The sequence below is a fragment of the Xiphophorus hellerii genome, chromosome 7, assembly GCF_003331165.1.
Source record: "Xiphophorus hellerii strain 12219 chromosome 7, Xiphophorus_hellerii-4.1, whole genome shotgun sequence".
Lineage (NCBI taxonomy): Eukaryota > Metazoa > Chordata > Actinopteri > Cyprinodontiformes > Poeciliidae > Xiphophorus > Xiphophorus hellerii.
The window spans coordinates 7735877-7755872 of NC_045678.1; the positions used below are offsets into that span (position 1 = coordinate 7735877).

Genomic DNA, 19996 nt, shown 5'->3' on the forward strand with positions numbered 1-19996 from the left:
CGTTGGGGGTTTCATGTCGATAGCACACCTACCAAAAGACATCTTATTTCAGCATAATAATCGCAGGTATTATGGTAACACTGGAGCTGATTACTGTTTCAGTTGTTCTCATTGGAATGACACTTCATTGTTTTCCTCTTCCTTCTGGCTCCGAAATGAAATCCGTTTGAAAGCATTCGAGATCACTTCGTCTGAGCAGCCAAACTTTTTTATTTTTTTCGCTCCAAATATTTCTCCCTCTCCAATCACCTTTTTGATCAAAACAAGCCTACTTGTCTAAAAAGATTTTTTTTTAAATTACTTTGAGTCACCAAACCCAAGGAAAAAATACCTGTGACGTTTATATAGCTGCAGCTCAGAGAATAACTTTGATGAGTGCGTGATTGTCAAAGGCTACTGTGAATCCTGACCCCTTGAGTTTTAAAACTGCTGCTCTTGCAAGAGTAAAGAGTGGGGTGTTAAATATTAACTATAAGCACTGACAAAGGGTAGTTGACAGAGACAGAAGGAGCACAAACCAGCTGGGGAACGCCACAAGAAAGGTAAACCATTTATTTTCCAGCAATGTTCAACGTTTGAATTCGTTTGACTGTTAAAAACCAACATTTAATCGAGAAATGCTGGTTTTTGCTTAGACGTCTTAAACGTGTCTTGCGAGTCTTCCTGCGTCAAGGGCTGATTTTTTTTTAATTTTCAAGGTGATGAGTTCTCGACCACAACTGCACGATTTCCACGGAGTCGCGATGACTCACTGTGTCACCGACAACTGGGAGAAGGTTAAAAACTTTCAGGCCAGACCAGACGACATACTCATTGCGACATACCCGAAAGCAGGTCAGTCGAACAGCATGTGCAAACAGGTCTTACAGTTTGTAGAGCATGCAAACTACATCTAGATGCTCTTCTGTTTTGCCTGCTCTGTATAGGAACTACGTGGGTCTCCTACATCCTTGACCTGCTGTATTTTGGGCACCTATCACCAGCGCGTCAGACGTCCATCCCTGTCTTTGAACGAGTTCCTTTTTTGGAGATAGCGGTCTCTTCTGTGGTTTCAGGTTGACATTCAAACTTTACTAGTCTGTTTACTATTCATAAATATCACCCTAATCAATCGATGCCTCTGTCTGTCCGTCCACAGGAACAGAGCTGGCTGACCAGCTGCCCACCTCCCCTCGGCTCATCAAGACTCACCTCCCGGTTCAGTTGGTGCCTCAGTCGTTTTGGGATCAGAATTGTCGGGTAAAGTTTCAAGAGCTCAGTTTGGATACGTTTTCAAAATAAAGTCGCAAGATTATACGTATGTCACAGCTCCAAAAAAGCTGCAAAACAAGAAAGGGGCCGTGGCAACAAATAGTTTGTTTCTTGACCGCACTGCTGACTTGATTGTTTGAAAAATACATGCTGGTTCTTTCCAACAAAATTCGAGCTACAGTTTTCTTGCAACTCCGATGTAAAGAGGAGTTAACTTAATCCGATCTCGCATGTTGTCAAAATATCGTTTTGAAGAATCCTTCCGTCATCACACCAGACATTCGTCAAACAAACATCTCCAGCCCTCACAACAGGTCCAAATACAAAAAATGATTTATAGATTTTCGTTTCAAGAAAAGCTAAATTGATTGAACTTATGATTTACAAAAATTTAACATATATATTTCTCTTACGGCTTCTTCCCAAGACTGTACTGCAACATCATAGTGTCTTCAGTCAGAAGCTTCTAAAAAGACGCTGTAAGACTGACTGCTACAGAGGATTTTACCGACAGCTATAAGCACCAACAAGTACTTTTTGAAGAAACTTGGACCGTAATAGTTACGATTGTGTAGTTGTTTACTGTCGTTGTGCTACCATGGACTACAAAACAAGAATTTGGTTTGAAGATGTCCGGTCATTTGTTCACGCAGCTGTAATGGTTGTTGTTCATTTTTGTTCATTCTTCCTTTGGTAGATGGTGTACGTGGCACGCAACGCAAAGGACAACATGGTGTCTTTTTACCACTTTGATCGCATGAATCAGGTGCAACCGGAGCCTGGAGAATGGAGCAACTATTTCCAGAGGTTCCTGGATGGACAGAGTGAGCACAAATTATGTCATAAAATGTTTGTGTTTGGTGCTTTTTCTTTTTGGTACAGGCTTCTTACTTTTCTGTGTCGTCCTGTGGCCTCAGTGTTGTATGGTTCGTGGTATGACCATGTGGGAAACTGGTGGAATAAGACGAAGACCTATCCAAAACTTCATTATATGTTCTACGAAGATATAGCTGAGGTGATTTATTTGGTTGAACTTTTACGTTCTGGCTGCTTTTCTGCCAGTTTTTACCGCAAAGTCGACATTTGACCTTGTGTTTCCAGGACACTGAGAGGGAAATAGACAAACTTTGCTCCTTCCTCGGGTTATCCCTGTCAGCTGAAGATAAAAAGACCGTCGTTGAGCTGGTGCACTTCGACAATATGAAGAACAATGAGATGACCAACTGTTCCAAACGCCCGTTCTTTGATTTCTCAATTTCTCCCTTCTTAAGGAAAGGTAAACTCCACTTAATAAAATTTAAAAAAAAGTGACAGCTAGCGTTTGGGAGGAAGACATGAATGATGTGTCTGTGGATTTTCCAGGAAAAGTTGGTGACTGGAAGACCCACTTCACTGTCGCCCAGAATGAAGCGTTCGACGAGGACTACAGGAGCAAGATGAAAGATCCGACACTTCGGTTTCGCACCGAAATTTAAACTGGACCTGGCGTATTGTAGGTCTCAGATGATTTATGACGAAGGGGATGTTTTGAAATTCAAAGAAATGGAATAAAAGCAGTAGAATAATTTTAACTTTTTCTCCTAGTGAATGAAATAAACTTTTTAGAATAAAGATTTGAAAAAAAATAATAATGCCATATACTTTTGTCTGTAGTTTAATATTTCCAATGTGAACAGGATTGTCAAAACGACTGGACCATTCACCGACATAGTGGATGAGCAGTAATGATTTGGTTTATTTTGAGTTTATGATTTTGTTCATAAACTCCTGGGTTACACTTTTTTTCTTCTTCTGAAAAAAGAAGAAGAAAAAATGTTGGCTTTGTCGTTGTTCGACATGGTGAAATCCTAAAGGAATTGAAATTATTTGATCCTCAAAGTGAAAAATCCTGAAATTGAAAAGTTTGCTTTCTTCTCTGTCATGCGTCTACACTCTGAAAATATCAGTGAGCGATGAGTGGATCCTATAAGGCGGGATTCATTTTCAAAATCTTATTATTTTCTATGTATCTGTGAATGTCCAGTCACTGGTGATTCTTGGTGTCTTTTTTTTTTATTTTCAACAGAAAGTAGGTCTGTCATGAAGCGGTGCGGGTGTGAGGTGGTGAGGCAGAGGCAGCGGACCCAGGAATGATGAATTATGATGTTTTTAATGAAAATAACTTAGTCCAAACAACGAGCAGGAGTAACACAAACTGAACACGAGGAGACTAAACATTGACGAAAAATTGACGAGGACCCGACGAGGAACAAGGAACACAGGTGGAGTTAAATACACTGGAGGGTAATCACAGAAACGAGACACACCTGGGAACAATCAAGGGGAGGACAGGACAACGAAGAGACTAAGGACACAGAAAACTCTAAATAAACACAGAAAAACACAGATCCTGACAGTACCCCCCCCCTCAAGGGCGGCTACTAGACGCCCAAAAAACAAAAACACAACAAGGGTGGGCGGAGGGGCGCTGGACGGCGGGCCAGAGTCCAAAATAACAAAAAACTACCCACCATCGTGGGCGGAAACACAAGAAGGGCCAAGAGTCCATAAACAAACAAAAAACTACCCACAGGGTGGGCGGAGGCAAAGGAGGCAGGAACCACGGAGGTGGTCCGGCGGTCGTCCGCGGCGGCGGGAACCACGGAGGCGGTCCGGCGGCCGTCCGCGGCGCTGGAGGCGGGAACCACGGAGGCGGTCCGGCGGCCGTCCGCGGCGCTGGAGGCGGGAACCACGGAGGCGGTCCGGCGGCCGTCCGCGGCGCTGGGGGCGGGAACCCCGGAGGCGGTCCGGCGGCCGTCCGCGGCGCTGGAGGCGGGAACCACGGAGGCGGTCCGGCGGCCGTCCGCGGCGCTGGAGGCGGGAACCACGGAGGCGGTCCGGCGGCCGTCCGCGGCGCTGGATGCGGGAACCACGGAGGCCGGAACCCCGGAGGCGGGAACCATGGAGGCGGTCCGGCGGCCGTCCGCGGCCCTGGAGGTGGCGATGATGAGCCCCGGGGGCCGCCCACAGACGGCGATGACGAGCCCCTCGAGGTAGGGTCTCTGGTGGAGCACAGGGGGTCTCGGTCGGCGCACAAGGGGTCTCGGTCGGAACGCTGGGAGTCTCGGTCGGAACGCTGGGAGTCTCGGTCGGAGCACAGGGGGTCTCGGTCGGAGCACAGGGGGTCTCGGTCGGAGCACAGGGGGTCTCGGTCTCGGGTGGAACACTGGGGGTCTCGGTCTCGGGTGGAACACTGGGGGTCTCGGTCTCGGGTGGAACACTGGGGGTCTCGGTCTCGGGTGGAACACTGGGGGTCTCGGTCTCGGGTGGAACGCAGGGGGTCTCGGTCTCGGGTGGAACGCAGGGGGTCTTGGTCTCGGGTGGAACGCTGGAGGTCAGGGTCTCAGGAGGAACGCAGAAGGTCAGGGTCTCAGGAGGAACGCAGAAGGTCAGGGTCTCAGGAGGAACGCAGAAGGTCAGGGTCTCAGGAGGAACGCAGAAGGTCAGGGTCTCAGGAGGAACGCAGAAGGTCAGGGTCTCAGGAGGAACGCAGAAGGTCAGGGTCTCAGGAGGAACGCAGAAGGTCAGGGTCTCAGGAGGAACGCAGAGAGTCTGAGTCGGAACGCAGGGAGTCTCGGAAGGAACGCTGGGGGTCTCGGTAGGAACACAGGGAGTCTCGGTAGGAACACAGGGAGTCTCGGTAGGAACACAGGGAGTCTCGGTAGGAACACAGGGAGTCTCAGTCTCGGGTGCGCCGGCTGGAACGCCGGCTGATTCGGCCTCGGGTGCGCCGGCTGGAACGCCGGCTGATTCGGCCTCGGGTGCGCCGGCTGGAACGCCGGCAGAAACGGCCTCGGGTGCGCCGGCTGGAACGCCGGCAGAAACGGCCTCGGGTGCGCCGGCTGGAGGTGAGCCGGAGCGGAGCCTCGGGGCCGGTTGCGGGGGCGAGCCGGAGCGGAGCCTCGGGGCCGGTTGCGGGGGCGAGCCGGAGCGGAGCCTCGGGGCCGGTTGCGGGGGCGAGCCGGAGCGGAGCCTCGGGGCCGGTTGCGGGGGCGAGCCGGAGCGAAGCCTCGGGGCCGGTTGCGGGGGCGAGCCGGAGCGAAGCCTTGGAACCGGCCGCGGGGGCGAGCCGCAGCGAAGCCTTGGAACCGGCCGCGGGGGCGAGCCGCAGCGAAGCCTTGGAACCGGCCGCGGGGGCGAGCCGCAGCGAAGCCTTGGAACCGGCCGCGGGGGCGAGCCGCAGCGAAGCCTTGGAACCGGCCGCGGGGGCGAGCCGCAGCGAAGCCTTGGAACCGGCCGCGGGGGCGAGCCGCAGCGAAGCCTTGGAAACGGCTGCGGGGGCGAGCCGCAGCGAAGCCTTGGAAACGGCTGCGGAGGTGACAGCTCCGGAAGGCGACGAGGGGCCGGGTCCACCGGCGGCTCACGTCGCTGTCTCCGAGCGGGCAGCGGAGGTGGCGGCTCCGGAAAGCGACGAGGGGCCGGGTCTGCCGGCGGCTCACGTCGCCGTCTCCGGGCTGACAGCGGAGGTGACGGATCCGGAAGGCGACGAGGGGCCGGGTTCACCGGCGGCTCACGTCGCTGTCTCCCCCGGCGTGAGTAACGGCGGGGGCCGAATCCGGAGGGCTTTGGGGTGGGGACTGGTAGGATCTGGCGTTGGCTAATCGCCAGGGTGTAGTCCGACACCAGTCCCATCTCTTCCAGCAGCAGCGGAGATGGCAGGATCTCAACGTCCCTGTAGAGATCCCGCTGAGCCAACTCCAACTGCTGCTGGAACCATACCTCCGGGTCGTGCTGGGCCATGAGCTGCTGTCTCACCATCGGTCTGGTCGGGTCCTTCTGTCATGAAGTGCGGGTGGTGTTGGTGGTGAGGCAGATGCAGCGGACCCAGGTTAGATGAATTATGATGATTTAATGATGAAAACCAGGCAAAACTACGAACAGCAGGCACAAGGAAACACTGAGGACGACTAGACTGGACATTGACGAAACATTGACGAGGACCCGACGAGGAACAAGGAACACAGGTGGAGTTAAATACACTGGAGGGTAATCACAGAAACGAGACACACCTGGGAACAATCAAGGGGAGGACAGGACAACGAAGAGACTAAGGACACAGAAAACTCTAAATAAACACAGAAAAACACAGATCCTGACAAGGTCATCTCGTCTCCCAGTACTTGGCACAACTTCTAGATACAATATATTTTCTTTTCTATTTCTCAGGTGCCCCGCCCCTTTCTAACAACTGCCCGAATTGCCCAGCGCAAAAAAATATTGTGAGAGTTTGTGCCGAGAAATCAGGGGTCAAGATCAGAAAAGGTCACCTGGAGGTTCTGCCCGATCGGAGCAGTTAATCCCCACGCATGAAAACATGCCGAACGGCGTCCGCAACCAAACAACACCTGACAGAAGGCCTGCCATCTGATCAGCTAAATAAAAACAAGAACACACTCGATGCCAGCCGGTCCAATTCACATGCAGCAGGAGAGGGAGCTGTTTTCATCCACAAAAACATCACGGGTCGCATACAGAAAACGCAAAGGCTGTTCGCATCTGAATCGGTCTCAAGTGTACGCTGTGGAAGTTACATGATAAAATAAAAAATCCTGAGTCAGCACGTCTTTGGTTGATGCCATTTGAATCGGGATTTGGAGAGTGTTTGCGCTTTCCCTGGAAAGGCAAACAAAGACGGTTACTGGGCAGGTTGCTGGGGCTATTTTGTTGGAGCGGGAACTTTAACCTGCAGAGGATACAAGAGATAAAAACAGTTATCAGTGTAAGAGATGTCTGCGGAAATAGGGCTTAGCATAAACATAGACAAATATACATGCAGGCCTCCACAAAAGTAATGTATGCTCCATGTGAAGAGTAACAGCCTCAAAAAGAGTTGAACGTCGAAAATAAACCAGACACGTAATTTTAAGTTTGATGGTGCTAACTTTCTTTTCTAAACACACTTTAATATCCTAGCTGTGTTTCAGCATTGTGAAATATTCTTCTTTTTCGTGACAGTAGAAAACAGAAGCGAATGATAACTTTTATTCTCCACTGTCTCAGGTTAGATCAGATAAGCGTCACCAGTTTTAGGTCAGCTCAAGCGACCCAAATTATTTCTATTTTCAAAATGCCACGATAATAGGAGGCGGGTTTCACTGTGGCACATTTCCAGACGATCGCCATCTCGAATGGACACGTATTCATATCCAGATCTTGGCTTTCTGAGGCCGTACGTATGAGGAGAAAGGGGACAAACAGCACACCGGAGATTGCGCTGCAATTTGCTTGCTATCTGAGAAAATTATGGCAATGATTGCAAGTTATCTCCTCGTGTTATAAAATCAAAACTTGTTTCCCATGTAACACCGCTCAAAAAAACATCATAAAAAAAACACACCCCAAAACAGTCTTGTGCTTGAAATGAAGATCTTTTCTGATTCTTCTATAAGCCGCAGCCTTGTCGGCTGCCACAAGCTGGAACCAGAACCTTGTGTAAGCCGTTTGCTTCAAATAAAAACAATGTGGCTTCGTCTGAATCATCTGCAGATAATTAGTTCTTACCCACAGGACTCTAATCTCCACAGACAGCATATGTTGAGTGGATCCCAATAAAAACACACGCTAGCGCGTACGCAGGCAGTTTTAGCATGACGTGTGACAGCACATTTTGATTCCTGACAGCGTCTCCGACTCCATTTCTTTTGTTTCAAACTGATTCATTGATACGAATGGCCCTAGTTGATCATTTCCGATGTGGAATGCAGCTCGTGAATCCGTGGAAGTGTAATTTTTACTGAATTCACTTGAAATACCTGCAGTCAAAATGACTGGTGTCATGCAACACAGTATCAGGAAACATGCGAATTGGGAGGACAGGACGAAGCTTTTAGCCTTACTTTAATTGAAATGTCAGTGTTAAGAGCTCTAACGTAATCGTCTGCTCACAGTGTTGGAAAAAAATATTTTTATGAATGTTCTTGGACTCCTTCTTCCACGTTTATTGTCACTGCTGGTAAAGATGCATTCTCTTTATTCTTTAGTGGGTCATGAGTTATCTCTAATGCTCTTTTCTCTCCATCTCGCTCTACAAGTTTTCTTTTGTGGTGATCATTAACTCCCCCGTAGTGAATCATTTCTCTCTTGACTCATTTTAGATCAAGGCCCAACAATAACCCATTTTCCGTTTACTTATAGAGTCCAAGTTATGGTCACTGTCTTTGCATTTAAAAGAATGTATGATGCTACGTCCACTAAGAAGTTCCCAGAGGTGTTTGGAAGAGAAACAGGCCCACAGTATCACAGATACTCCACCGTACTTAACATCGGGCTTCAGCTGCTTTTCCATGTATCCATCCTGTTATTCACATAAACCCCAACTTGAATGTTTGTTGCTGAAAAAGCTCAAAATAGTCGAAATTATCAACACATCTGGTTCCAATCAAAAGAGCTAGAGTACCGCAAGCTCCCATGTTTGACTCTGGGAGCCCAGCTTCACTTAGTAGAGGTGTGCGAATCGATCCAAAGTACACAGGATATCGATATCAATTTGGTATCAGCGTTGGTTTGGAACTAGCATGGCAAGATCGATACTTTAGTGTCAGATTCCCGCTTGAAATGTTTGTTTATTTTTGTTCCGTAAATTCTCAATCGCACCTCAAAAAAGATTTTATTTTGATTTGCTCTCAAATGATCTCTTTTTTTCAGTTTATTTAGGAAAAATGCACGCAAAATATTTCTATATCTTATTAAAGTATTTTATAGACATGTAGAAACTTTGAATTATTTTGTTCAAACTCAGTACAGAATTTACACAAAGAAAAAAATAACACAAAAACACCTAATTGTCAGAAGTTTGTGGCATATCAAACTTAAATACAAAGTATCGGTATCGGTGATACTGATACCGATACTTTGTACCAAATCAATACCAAAATAAGAAGTATTGCACTCCTCCACCACTTAGTGCCAAGTGCTTGCTAAACATTCCCTCACAATTTTTAGAGGGAGCAACTTTGAAGCAAAACTGAAATCACTGAAGGACACCACGCATTGGTATTTTTAACTTAAATTATATATGGCAGAAAAAGTTGTTTTTTTTTGTGTGTGTTCATGAAATTCATTGTTTCTATAAATGTTAGTACATAACAAATACACGAGTATCTAGAAATGATGCAAACAAATAAACTCTTGGTTCTTGGGGAAAATTCCAGCAATCAGAGAAAGAGAAGTGATGTACCTGTGGCCCACATTCCTCCTATTTTCCACATATTCCAGCTCAGCTTTGGTCTAATATTTGGATTAATTGCTCATTTAAAACTGTGATCATCCTCTAACCGAACAACAATCGCATCTATGTCCTGACGTAAGCACAGGTTTACATCACTCCAATAATCCCAGTGATCGGCAGCCCGCGTGGACTGGTGATGCGCGCGCGCGCGCGCGCGCGGAGGTGTGAGTGCGGAGAGCTGCGCACGCGGCCAATTATCGGATGGGCCTGTGATTGGTCGACGGCGAGGTTGCCCGAGAGCCTGTAAAGAGTTTAAAGTGCTGCACGAGAGCACGACGCGGTCACAGAGGACGCGAACCGAGCCGAGCGGGTCAGAGAATCATAAACAGAACCACGAATAGGGAGAAGAAGAAGAAGAAGAAGAAGAAGAAGAAGGAGAAGAAGAAGAAGAGCGAGGAAACGAGAGAGATGACTCTACCGACGGTGCGACAACTTTTCCTGCTGTGTTTGTTGGGGATTTTTGGATGTTTGAGCACAACAGGTAAGCTCAGAGCGACACGGTTTTACCAAGTGGACGTAGTTGATTTTTTATTTAATTGTAATTCGTGTTTCAATGTCAAAACATGGACCGATAACCTGTCCGTGGTGTAAAACTCTGTATGGAGGCTTTATGAACATAAATTGTTTAATTAGAGTAACCTGGGGATTGGTGGGGGTAAATAGATAACAATGTACTTTTAAGATATTTACTTTTATTAAGGCTATACCAAATAATGCTTGAGCACAATAGAGAATAAATAAAAGCAAATCATAATAATAATGAATTTCCGTTTTCCAGCTCCATAAATATGTTTATTCATAAATGGGGGAGAAACATATTGATACTATTAGCAGGGCTCTGCTGGCCTAAAAGGGGTTTAATGGTTTTTTTCTTTTTCTCCAAATGTTTTATATAACACAACTGGACTGGGAATTGAGGTAATATTTTCCCAAATAAAAATATTCAGCAACACATGAAAACCGCGTTTCAATAAATCCATGCTAAAAAAAAAAAGAAGAAGACAGTTATTAAAAAACAAAACAAGAAATTTTAGAACAAAAAAAGATTTCTCCCAATTAGTGTAAAATATAGATTGTGTTATATTAAAATATTAAACCAAACAGACAAAGTGGGATTAATGAAAACCTTATGTAATACCCACTTAAAGGTTGTTAGTTTTTAAAGGTGCTTTTAATCTGACAAACAAGCCTCATCCGAATGCATATATTCACTGATTATGGCTAAATTAGCATGGAGGTTACATAAGAAAGCTGTAAGGATTATACATGGTTTATATTAAATATGAGACACATAACATGATACTAATTAAAGTGCATTCATTAAAATTACAATGTAGAACAATTCAAAGCTGTGCAGCATGCAGCCATCTTCTCCAAACTCTATTCAGAAGTTGTTTGAAGTTAAAAACAAAAAAAAGAAGTAAAAGCCCAGAGGTAAATGTGTGTTTAACAAAAGTAGAGGTGCAAAATCTTTGACAGGGGCAAAAATAAGGAGTGGGAGAAAAAATGTTGATAGGCTAATGTTCATACAAGATATTTAATACAGGTGGTGAAGGAATGTTAAGTGATATTTGATCAGTATTGTCTATAAAATATGATTTCTTTCCAACTTGGTGTGCCTTTTTACATTTATGACACTAATCAATATGTTAGCCATGTTTAAAAACAGCACTGCAAATTTCATGCTGTGAGAAATTTGGATAAACTTTACCAACTGAATAAGTAACACTTTAAAAAAAAAACAACAATCAATTGAGATTTTAGACATTCCAGAGCAGTCTTTAAAGTATATACTTTTGATCTCAATGAGATTAGATAAATGCTAAATAAAGAAATTACACAAACTCGTCCACAATTGCCAGGGTCACAGGCTTAGCATTTTATACGTGCTCGTTTAATTCTTAATTTAAACATAGTTTGAATGACGTGTAGCTTGTGCTCAAATCGCACACACGTCTAATAGAGAGCACCGCAGCTCATCACAGTCTCTACAACACGTTTTGTTCTTCTCTTTCCCTCCCATCGGCTCCCTCCATAGTAAGGGGCGGACTTTGCTGGAGCAACAAGTCAGCGTTATTGTGACATTAAGCGGTTTAGCCACTGGGGGTCAGCTGAAACCAATTTTTAGCTGATGTTCTGTTAGTCACTAATGATTAGATTCCCCGTAAGAGTCTTAATGATCCTGTGGATTGTTTTCAGTCAGATTGGATTTGAAACCGCTGCTTAAAAGTCCCCTCATTTCGCCCGAAGCCACACAGAATTACCCAGTCTTTGATTCTCCAGGAAAGTGTGCAAATCTCATTTAAAAATGACTCAAATTGAATGTTTGGAGCAAATTGCTACGGGATGAATTAACACAGTGCGCTCCACAGTGCTGGAGATGCAGTGATATTTTTTTTTGCTTCTCACTCAACGTAATTAGAGAATGCTAACTTTATGTGTCCTGTTTGTCCAGATGCCAGTCTTTTTGGACAATGGCGCGATGACACCGCGCTACGAAAGGTAGCGAAATAACTTCTCTGCATCCACGTCTCCGCCAGCCCTCATCAATCCTTCTCCACTCTTCATGGGTGTTCACTTTGACATCTCACAGTTTTTGCCATTTCCTGCTACATTAATGGCCCTGAAGCAGCCATCTTGTTTAGTTATCACAAACTAAAAGTCCAATCAAATACAAATAGATCACACTGATGTGTAGCAGCCAGACCAAGATGAAGCAGTAGTGACTCTGAGCTGTAATTAAACCTATGGATTTCTCTCTATGTCTCCAAAAGCATGCAGTTATTTTGAATACTATATTGTGTTCTTGTAATCCGTTACGAAATCCTAAAGCCTCTTGTTGTTTGTCCAAAGGTGCGAGGCGTCCAGAGCGACGATATGAGTAATGTGTTGTGGAGAGACCAAAATGAGGTGAGTCGACATCGCAATCGCTTTGGACTCCCCGAGCGATCGGGCTGCCGTGATAACATTAAACATTTAAGATTGAAGAGAAGAAGAAAAGATTGAGCACCGCATTTCCCGTCAGCCTCGGTTCCCGAAAGAGCGATGATGTGTTTTTCCTCTCAGAGATAATGTGTGTGGATGATGCCATTGTTCACCAAACTCTGAGGACATTTTCTGCAAATGGTTGCCGGCATCAGCTGAGGAGTTTCTATTAGCGTGGATTTCACAACGGCACAGCCTCCATTTAAAAATAAAATAATAAAAAAATCTGTGATGCAGATTTCATTCTGGGAAAAAGAAACCTAAGGAAGATGAAGAAAGGTTTCGTAAATGCATCGTCGGTTTTGGGTTTCGTTCAGTTCAAGGATGCCGAAAGAGTTTCAAGTGGAGGCTCTTTTGTGATTTTACAAACAGAGTAAAAGGGTTTAAAGAACAGAAATGGTAAAAAACTCAACCTGAGTTTTAGTGAATCTGTGCAGCATCGAATCATCAACTTGATCAGCGTAGATATTTTAGGCTTTAGCTGTAGCAGTTTCCAATATCTCTTGACCGGAAACAGGGATAAGTAATAGAAATTCTTTGTTATAAAACTGACAAATTAGCTTTTTTCCCACAAAAGGGCCGCCCCCTGACACAATGGCACCCTGGGCGGTGAGCTGTGTCTCCAACACCAAACACCGCTATCATGACAAAGTAGAAAATAACTACTTTGTCGTGAGCTAGCTTAGAGGGATTGGATGCTATTGATTTTTGCAGATGATCTGCAGTTTAATTCCTGGTGAAAACAACTTCTTTTTTTTTTACCACTTTCCTGTGTCATCTTTGTGCTGATTCACTGAACTCAGCTAAATGTATTTTGAGTATAACCACTATTTCTACCAGTAATTCACCTCTCCTTCCCCACGGCTCCATGCAGTCTAACTCAAGAGATCGAGTTAAAATTAAACGGCTTTTATTTCCAAATCAAATGGTGTCACAGGGAATGAACAACCAGCTTTGACATAAAGTAGCAATTATCTGAAATATTTATCTTTAGCATGCTAGGTTTAAAAAAAAAAAAAAAGTTAAAGAAATGTTATAATCCTGGACTTTTTCAGGGTCAAAGCTACGTAACCAGTAGCTTCAGTTGATATGTTGTTCATGCCCATCTAACGCCGAGGTCGACCTACGTCTTTCTGACGTAGTGAGTTCAGCCTGGCCTTGTTTTTTTAGCTCTCAGAAATGATGAGCATCCCACATTTGTGGTTAAAAAAACAAAAAAAAAAACAACTGGCAAATAATTAAAGATGGGACAGTGCAGAGGTAAAACACGTAGAGTTGGTCAAATATGCAGAACAACTAGAAGTTATCATAAAACACAGAAAACTATAGAGATAGAACATGCAGTAGTACAACAACCTGGATAAGCAGATAGCACCTCTGAATTTCTCTCTATGCCTCTTGTATATTTGTTCTCTAGAGTTATGACAGGTTATATTATAACATTGTTTTTTCAATTTATATTTCTGATGTCAATCTGTTTATTTCCTTCCACAGGAGCAAGTCCAGAATATTTTCAAAAGGGTAAGATTTTCTTAGCAAATTTGCTTAGTTTTATTCTATTTAACTTATAATTTGGATGGTAAACAATAGCATATAGTTCAATATAAATGTTTTTTGTTTGTTTTTTCCTTTCTACTCCACAGTTCCTGTTTCATTACTCCAAAGCGCGCAACTCTGTCGGAGCTGTTCAACAAGAGGTGAGCCAAAAGATGGCCGGAAGCGCCTTTGACTCTTTAGCTGTCGATGCGCCGTTTCTCATCCCACCGTGTGCGTTCTCCAGTAAACCGTCTCACTTGGGTCCAAACGTGAAGATGCGAGGGCGGCACAGTTTGTAAAAACAAGTCCCGTCACACACATGAAGCACATGTACATTATTTATCAGATTCAGATATAAATTTCCTTCTAGATGTTCACTTAGTCATTTAAAGATGTAAAGAAAATTGGAATCCAATTTGGTCGTATAAATCACCGTCTAATGCAAATTAAATTGTTTTATTCTGTAAAAACAATACTCAGGGGTGGGAGCAATAATTTAGCCCCTTTATCCCGTCTAACCACGATTAATGATCTAATCTCTGTTTCTCGTTTAGTCCCACTCAGTTCACCCTTTGATGCGACTTTCGCCCAAACTATCCCAGAGGAGAAAGAAGAAGGTGCTGCTTCTGGTGAGAAAAGTTTTCACTCATGCAGCTCTGGAAAAAAAAAAAAATTCAAAGCCCACTGCACTGAACCTCGTTGAAAGCCTCCTGGTTATTCCACCAAATATTGATTTCTGAACTCTTCCCGAGTTAAAACATTAGTTTTGTTGTTTCTAAATGAATATCAACTTGTTTTCGTTGCATCATTTGAGGTCTGAGAGCGCTGCATCTTTTTTTTTGTTATTTTGACCATTTCTCATTTTCTGCAAATAAATACTAAATTTTTGCTTGTAATTTCAGAGACATGTTAGTAGTTCATAGAATAAAAGAACAATGTTCATTTTACTCAAACATACACCTAGAAAGAGTAAAATCAGAGAATGGAGCCGCATGTCTTTTTAACTCTACTCATAAAAAGTAATCTTTTTAAAATTCTGAGCTGTTACTTTAATAAGAACAAAAAGAGAAAAACATCGTCTGCAATAATTTATCACTCTGCAGGCCAGTGGATGTTAAAGTCCAGACACCGTCAGAGAAAAGGACACATTCCATTATTTCTCCTCTGCCTTTAAAGACTTAACCTTTCAGGCAGAGAAGAAGAAGTGATTAGGACGGAGCCCGAATAAATCGCATCAACTTCATCACTGTTCTTGTTCATTGCCTGCTCTCACTGACATTTCTCTGCCTCTCATTACCTGCTGCTAATTGAACAGAAACTCCGAGACCTGCCGGAGGGAGTGTTGTAAAGGAGGAGGAATCTGAGAAAGTCAGGGGAGGAAATGACACGCAATGAGGAAGAGGAGGGGAGCAGCTGGCAGCTCCGGCCTGGATGAAGAGTCTACCGATACCGAGCGACAAGCAGCATCTCTTGCTCCGGACGGAAGCATTTTATTTAATTTTTTCCTGAAAAGAAAATTACTTTTAAAAATGAAAAAAAAAAAGTTCTGCGATGACGCACTGGCGTCTCGATTCTTCCGAATGTTACCGAGTTTCTCTCTAAAATAAGATATAAACACTTTAAAACTCATCAGCAGTGACTTTTTTTTATTTCAAAAGAGAACTTTGGAAACTAAATGTGGCAAAAAGAGGGAACGTCTAATTAAAAGAGGATGAAATGTATATGTACATTTTGTGACATAATTACCATGTAATAATAAAAAACACAGTTAAAATTTATGTCCAATGGTTGTGTAAGGTTACAAAAAAAACAAAACAAAGGTGTGTTGTTCCAGCAGAGTGGCCTGCCTATGTGCCTTTAAGCAGGACTGAGCTCTGTAGAAATAAAAAAAGAAGATTATATATGATAAAGGAGGTCCTGCTCGGTTCTTTAATGTTCTGTCTCCAAAGGCGTTTTCCTCGGTTGGGAGTGTTTTTTGTTTTGGTGTTTCTTTAATCGTCCTCGTCCTCAGAGCCGCTGTCCTTCCGCGTCGGAAGCGAACTTCTGATCGACGACATCAGCGTGTCTTCGATTTGTTTCCTGGGGTTTTCTTCCAGGTCGGTCTTCACTGCGCCGGTTTCCGATAACCGCCACTCCAGCTCTGCACACACGGAAGAAAAAAAAAAATGAAACAAGCAAACAATGAAAAAACACAAAGGGAAAATTTCACATAAAGTTTCCAAAACTAAAAAATGAAATAGAAAAATAAGGGAGCGAAATATTCAAAACTGCACAAGATTCCCAAAGTCAGGAGTTTATTTCCACTTCAGATACAATAATTTACAGGAGAGAGCGTCGGGTGCAGTTATAGTGCGCAGAGTCAAATGTTGTGCTTCTGTTCCCTAGCAACCCTTAGAAAATGCATACTTCCGACCTCGGCTAAAACCAAAAAAAAAAAAAAATATTTGGCCCTACCTTCGACCTTGAGGTTCATGCCTCCGAAAACGAGCGGGCCGATGAACTGGGCCTTCATCTCTCCCTCGAAGTAAACAAAGATGGTGGGCAGGTTGCGGTCGGGGTAGTTGGGGATGCAGGTGGTGGAGATGGATCGGAGGAACTTGGTCTGAGGGAATTTCCTGGCCAGGCCGCTCAGGTGCTGGTTGATGAGGGTGCACAGAGGGATGCTGGGCCGAGACCAGACGGACAGAGAGGTCAGCACTGAACTCTGAACTTTGTACTGAGAAAAATTCATGTTAGGATAGTCTGAAGAAGCGGTAAGCAAAAAGAAGTCAGGTCAAATTTAGTTGCCATAGGAACACTGACTTGTTTTAAGCTTGTCTTATCATCTATAAAACTTTGGTTTTGTTTTCTAGTCTTTTCCTAATAACTAAAGTCATCATAAAAAGCAGCTTTACACCGTTTCTCTTCTCCAGTAATGTCTATGGTTACATTTAAAAGACATTTTCAAACCTAAATATTTTTGCTATAGGCTGAATTCATTAGGTTAAGACTTACAAAATAAAATGTTCCAACATGGATCGAAAACAGGGAAGCTAGGCGTTTGAATTGTTTTAGCCAATCACCCGTCTTTAAAAAGCCTGACCTGCTGATTCCAATTTTGGAAGACACCAATGTTTTTTATCTGAAAAGTTGCTAAATATAGAATAAAGTTGCTAAGTTGGCAACAGTGGGGCGATTATTGTTAATCGGGTAAGTCCCGACGTGCTGGGCGATACGGACTTCAACTTTTATCACGATACTTTGTAGCACTACTGTGGTAACGATAAAAATGACGATTAAAAACTTCTTTATTATGTAACTGCATGGCACAGCATTCATGGCGCCACGAATATAAATGCTGCCGTTGAAAAACTGACGTCACTAAGCTGCACATACAGACTTCGTGTAATCATATTTCCTGAATTTACCAATGTCAATTTATTTATATAGCACTTTTAAAAACAGGTTTAAAACGACACCAAAGTGCTGTACAAAAGCGATAACACTATAGAATAAGCTGATGAAAAGAGAGGACAAAAAAATAATAATACAAAATAATAATAATGACAGGTGAATAAAATAAAAAATAAAACAAACATTAATCATATTTATTGTTGCTCTTGTGGGAAAAAAACAGAGGAGACAATAGTAAAACTAAAATTTTAGTCTGTTTTTGTTAACTAACTGAAAGTTATTGTGACAACGATAAATCAAAACTGTTATCACGGTGATAAAGTTTTCACAATAAATGATAAACGATACTATAATTCCCATCTTTAGTGGGCTGGTCTGTCAGTCAGCCCTCTCTGAAGACAGAGAAGACGGAGACAGAGGCTGATTTTCAGACCTTTGCAGAGTTAAATAAGATCAGCGGATAAGAACGGTTTGTCATGCAAGTATGAGAAGATCCGATCACCCAAAATGAAAGAAATCGGGGCAGATTTATCGGCGCACCCCTCCGGGAAGCAGACCTACATCGACCTACAGGTTGACCTACCCCTGCTTGTAGAGGTGCAGCACCACCCAGATCCCCTCTCCAGCCTTGTTGACCTCCTTCACGTAATCCTGCCCGGAGATTTCACCCAACTCTCCGAACACGTTCTTCATCTGGGCTGCCTTCCACTCGGCCAGACGTTTCTGTCTGAAAGGAGATCCAGCACGTCAACATCTCTTAAGACGGGGAAATCCCCCTGGACAACACGCCATGAGTAAATACGACTGGATAAACCAGCATCCAAGCATTACCACTGGGCCAAATACGAATGAAAATCTACATTTTTCAAACATCCCCAGCTTCCCAGATCTGTTCACACGATACGAGGAAGCAAAGTCATTTCTACTCACTTGTACATCTCAATGGCGGCCTCGTCGTCTTCACCGAACTCGTCCTCATTCTCCTCCAGTTCTTCCAGCGTCATGCTCTCGTAGGTTTTCACTGCGGAGACAACAATGATTGGCCGTTTACAGCTCACTCATTAGTCGAAAACAAGTCGAATAATACAGCTTTGATCGGTTAAAAATATTTAATGAACATACGGCGGCAAATGTTTGTGAGATACTTAACAATAGTCAACAATAATTAATAATACTCATACCAACAGACTGCTGCTGCTGAAGGGCGACTTCCTCCTCTTCGTCATCTTTAGGAGTCTCTTTTGGAGGAAGGATGCCTTTCTTCCTCAGGATATCATTCCACTCGGTGTCTTCGTTCGGGTCCTTCAGATAGAAAAGAGTGGATGATTTTGTTTTGTTTCTCAATTCTTTTTGACATAGTAGTAATAAAAATAAAAAAATAAGCTGAAATTCATACATGAACGCTGAAACTTTTCTCCGTTTCACATTTTTTTCGTTCCATACTCACCGAAAAGACACATTATTGTTCGTGAATATTGTTTGTGTAGCTGTTAATAAGATTCGGGGAGATAAATTGTCATTTTAAACCCGTCTCTGTAATTAATAATGTGGCCGTTCTTAAAAGTTCCTATAGGAACTGAGATGCCTCCATGCTAGCTGGGTGTCACGGCTTCAATCTAAAAGGTCGTAAATTTACATCCAGAGCTGCATCTGATCACAGTGAATCGCCTCGTTCACAAAAAGTCAACCGGATTCATTGGGGAACCATAAAAAGTTGAGCTAACCTGCATTTTGTCCGGTAAAGAAAGTCCCTTGAAATCACACCACCGCTCTTCTCCCTGAAACGGAAACAGAAGGAGCTCACGTTGGTTGATTCCGGAAGAAACCACAAACCCCAAAACTGCTCCAATTAATGCCATGTGTGCTGTTTAATTCTAAAATTCGGCTAATTTCTATAACTATGTTCGTATTGTGCTAAGTTATTTTTTCTTTTTATTATTGCTGCACAGTTCTGTGTTTTTCAATTGACAATATCTGGAACTGCTGCTTCAATAGTACGACAAAAATAAAGGTGACACCGACTTCCTTCGGGGCTCAATATGACCAAATAAGGCGTGGGAGCGCAAACATTCCAAGTGACGGCTCTGACAGCGAAACCAAACAGGTGTTAGCCACTCTGACACACAGATGCAGACAAACCGACATGCTTTTTAATAGTTTGTCTGGTACAATCACTTTATATGCAACTGAAAAAGATTGAAAAATAAAAAAAGTCAAAAGAAAAATGTTATTTAGATAGAAACCAGGAGTGTTGTTGGGATCCTGAAAAACTGGTGCCTAAAAATAAGTTTTATATTATTTGGAAAATAAACATAGGACAAGTTGAACAAGTGATTGAATGTCTTGTAACATAAACCTAAATAATTGTTATTAAGGTCAAAGTATCAGCAGCAGACAAAATCATAAGAGTAATATGTGGTAGGTTAGCACCACTTGCTAGCATAAATGCCCAATAAAAAAAAAAATCAATTCACATCAAACAAGGTGATCTGCAAAGACTGCAGGCTAAGTGAGCATTCAGATCATGTTACAGAGATTGTGGAATAAAATGGGCGTGGCTTACGA

At 43.4% G+C, this 19996-nt stretch overlaps 3 protein-coding genes across 3 annotated transcripts; 2 read left to right on the plus strand and 1 right to left on the minus strand.

The window, feature by feature from the left end:
- Positions 1–462: 462 nt before the first annotated feature.
- Positions 463–2822, plus strand: LOC116722659 (cytosolic sulfotransferase 3-like). Its single transcript, XM_032566827.1, has 8 exons — positions 463–542; positions 699–834; positions 927–1055; positions 1139–1239; positions 1949–2075; positions 2169–2266; positions 2353–2527; positions 2614–2822. The coding sequence occupies exons 2-8, from the start codon at positions 702–704 to the stop codon at positions 2724–2726; spliced, it is 876 nt and encodes a 291-aa protein (XP_032422718.1). The 5' UTR covers positions 463–542; positions 699–701; the 3' UTR covers positions 2727–2822.
- A 6937-nt stretch (positions 2823–9759) lies between these two features.
- nms (neuromedin S) lies at positions 9760–15800 on the plus strand. The gene is made up of 7 exons (XM_032567929.1): positions 9760–9998; positions 11973–12019; positions 12371–12427; positions 13997–14023; positions 14146–14199; positions 14593–14667; positions 15354–15800. Exons 1-7 carry the CDS (start codon positions 9926–9928, stop codon positions 15384–15386), a joined length of 366 nt encoding a protein of 121 aa, XP_032423820.1. The 5' UTR covers positions 9760–9925; the 3' UTR covers positions 15387–15800.
- Positions 15668–19285, minus strand: pdcl3 (phosducin-like 3). The gene is made up of 6 exons (XM_032567928.1): positions 19156–19285; positions 18613–18733; positions 18362–18452; positions 18015–18158; positions 16493–16701; positions 15668–16178 (listed from the first exon to the last, which is right to left on the minus strand). The coding sequence occupies exons 1-6, from the start codon at positions 19159–19161 to the stop codon at positions 16030–16032; spliced, it is 720 nt and encodes a 239-aa protein (XP_032423819.1). The 5' UTR covers positions 19162–19285; the 3' UTR covers positions 15668–16029.
- Positions 19286–19996: the final 711 nt, after the last annotated feature.

Coding starts and splice junctions, on each gene's coding strand:
- LOC116722659 (XM_032566827.1), top strand. CDS start 702: ATGAGTTCTCGACCACAACTGCACGATTTCCACGGAGTCGCGATGACT. Junction 1,056..1,138: donor GGTCTCTTCTGTGGTTTCAG/GTTGACATTCAA, acceptor GTCCGTCCACAG/GAACAGAGCTGGCTGACCAG. Junction 2,528..2,613: donor TTCTCCCTTCTTAAGGAAAG/GTAAACTCCACT, acceptor TGGATTTTCCAG/GAAAAGTTGGTGACTGGAAG.
- nms (XM_032567929.1), top strand. CDS start 9,926: ATGACTCTACCGACGGTGCGACAACTTTTCCTGCTGTGTTTGTTGGGG. Junction 9,999..11,972: donor TGGATGTTTGAGCACAACAG/GTAAGCTCAGAG, acceptor CTGTTTGTCCAG/ATGCCAGTCTTTTTGGACAA. Junction 12,428..13,996: donor TGTGGAGAGACCAAAATGAG/GTGAGTCGACAT, acceptor TTCCTTCCACAG/GAGCAAGTCCAGAATATTTT.
- pdcl3 (XM_032567928.1), bottom strand. Junction 18,453..18,612: donor TCAGCAGCAGCAGTCTGTTG/GTATGAGTATTA, acceptor TTGTCTCCGCAG/TGAAAACCTACGAGAGCATG. Junction 18,159..18,361: donor GCCGCCATTGAGATGTACAA/GTGAGTAGAAAT, acceptor ATCTCCTTTCAG/ACAGAAACGTCTGGCCGAGT.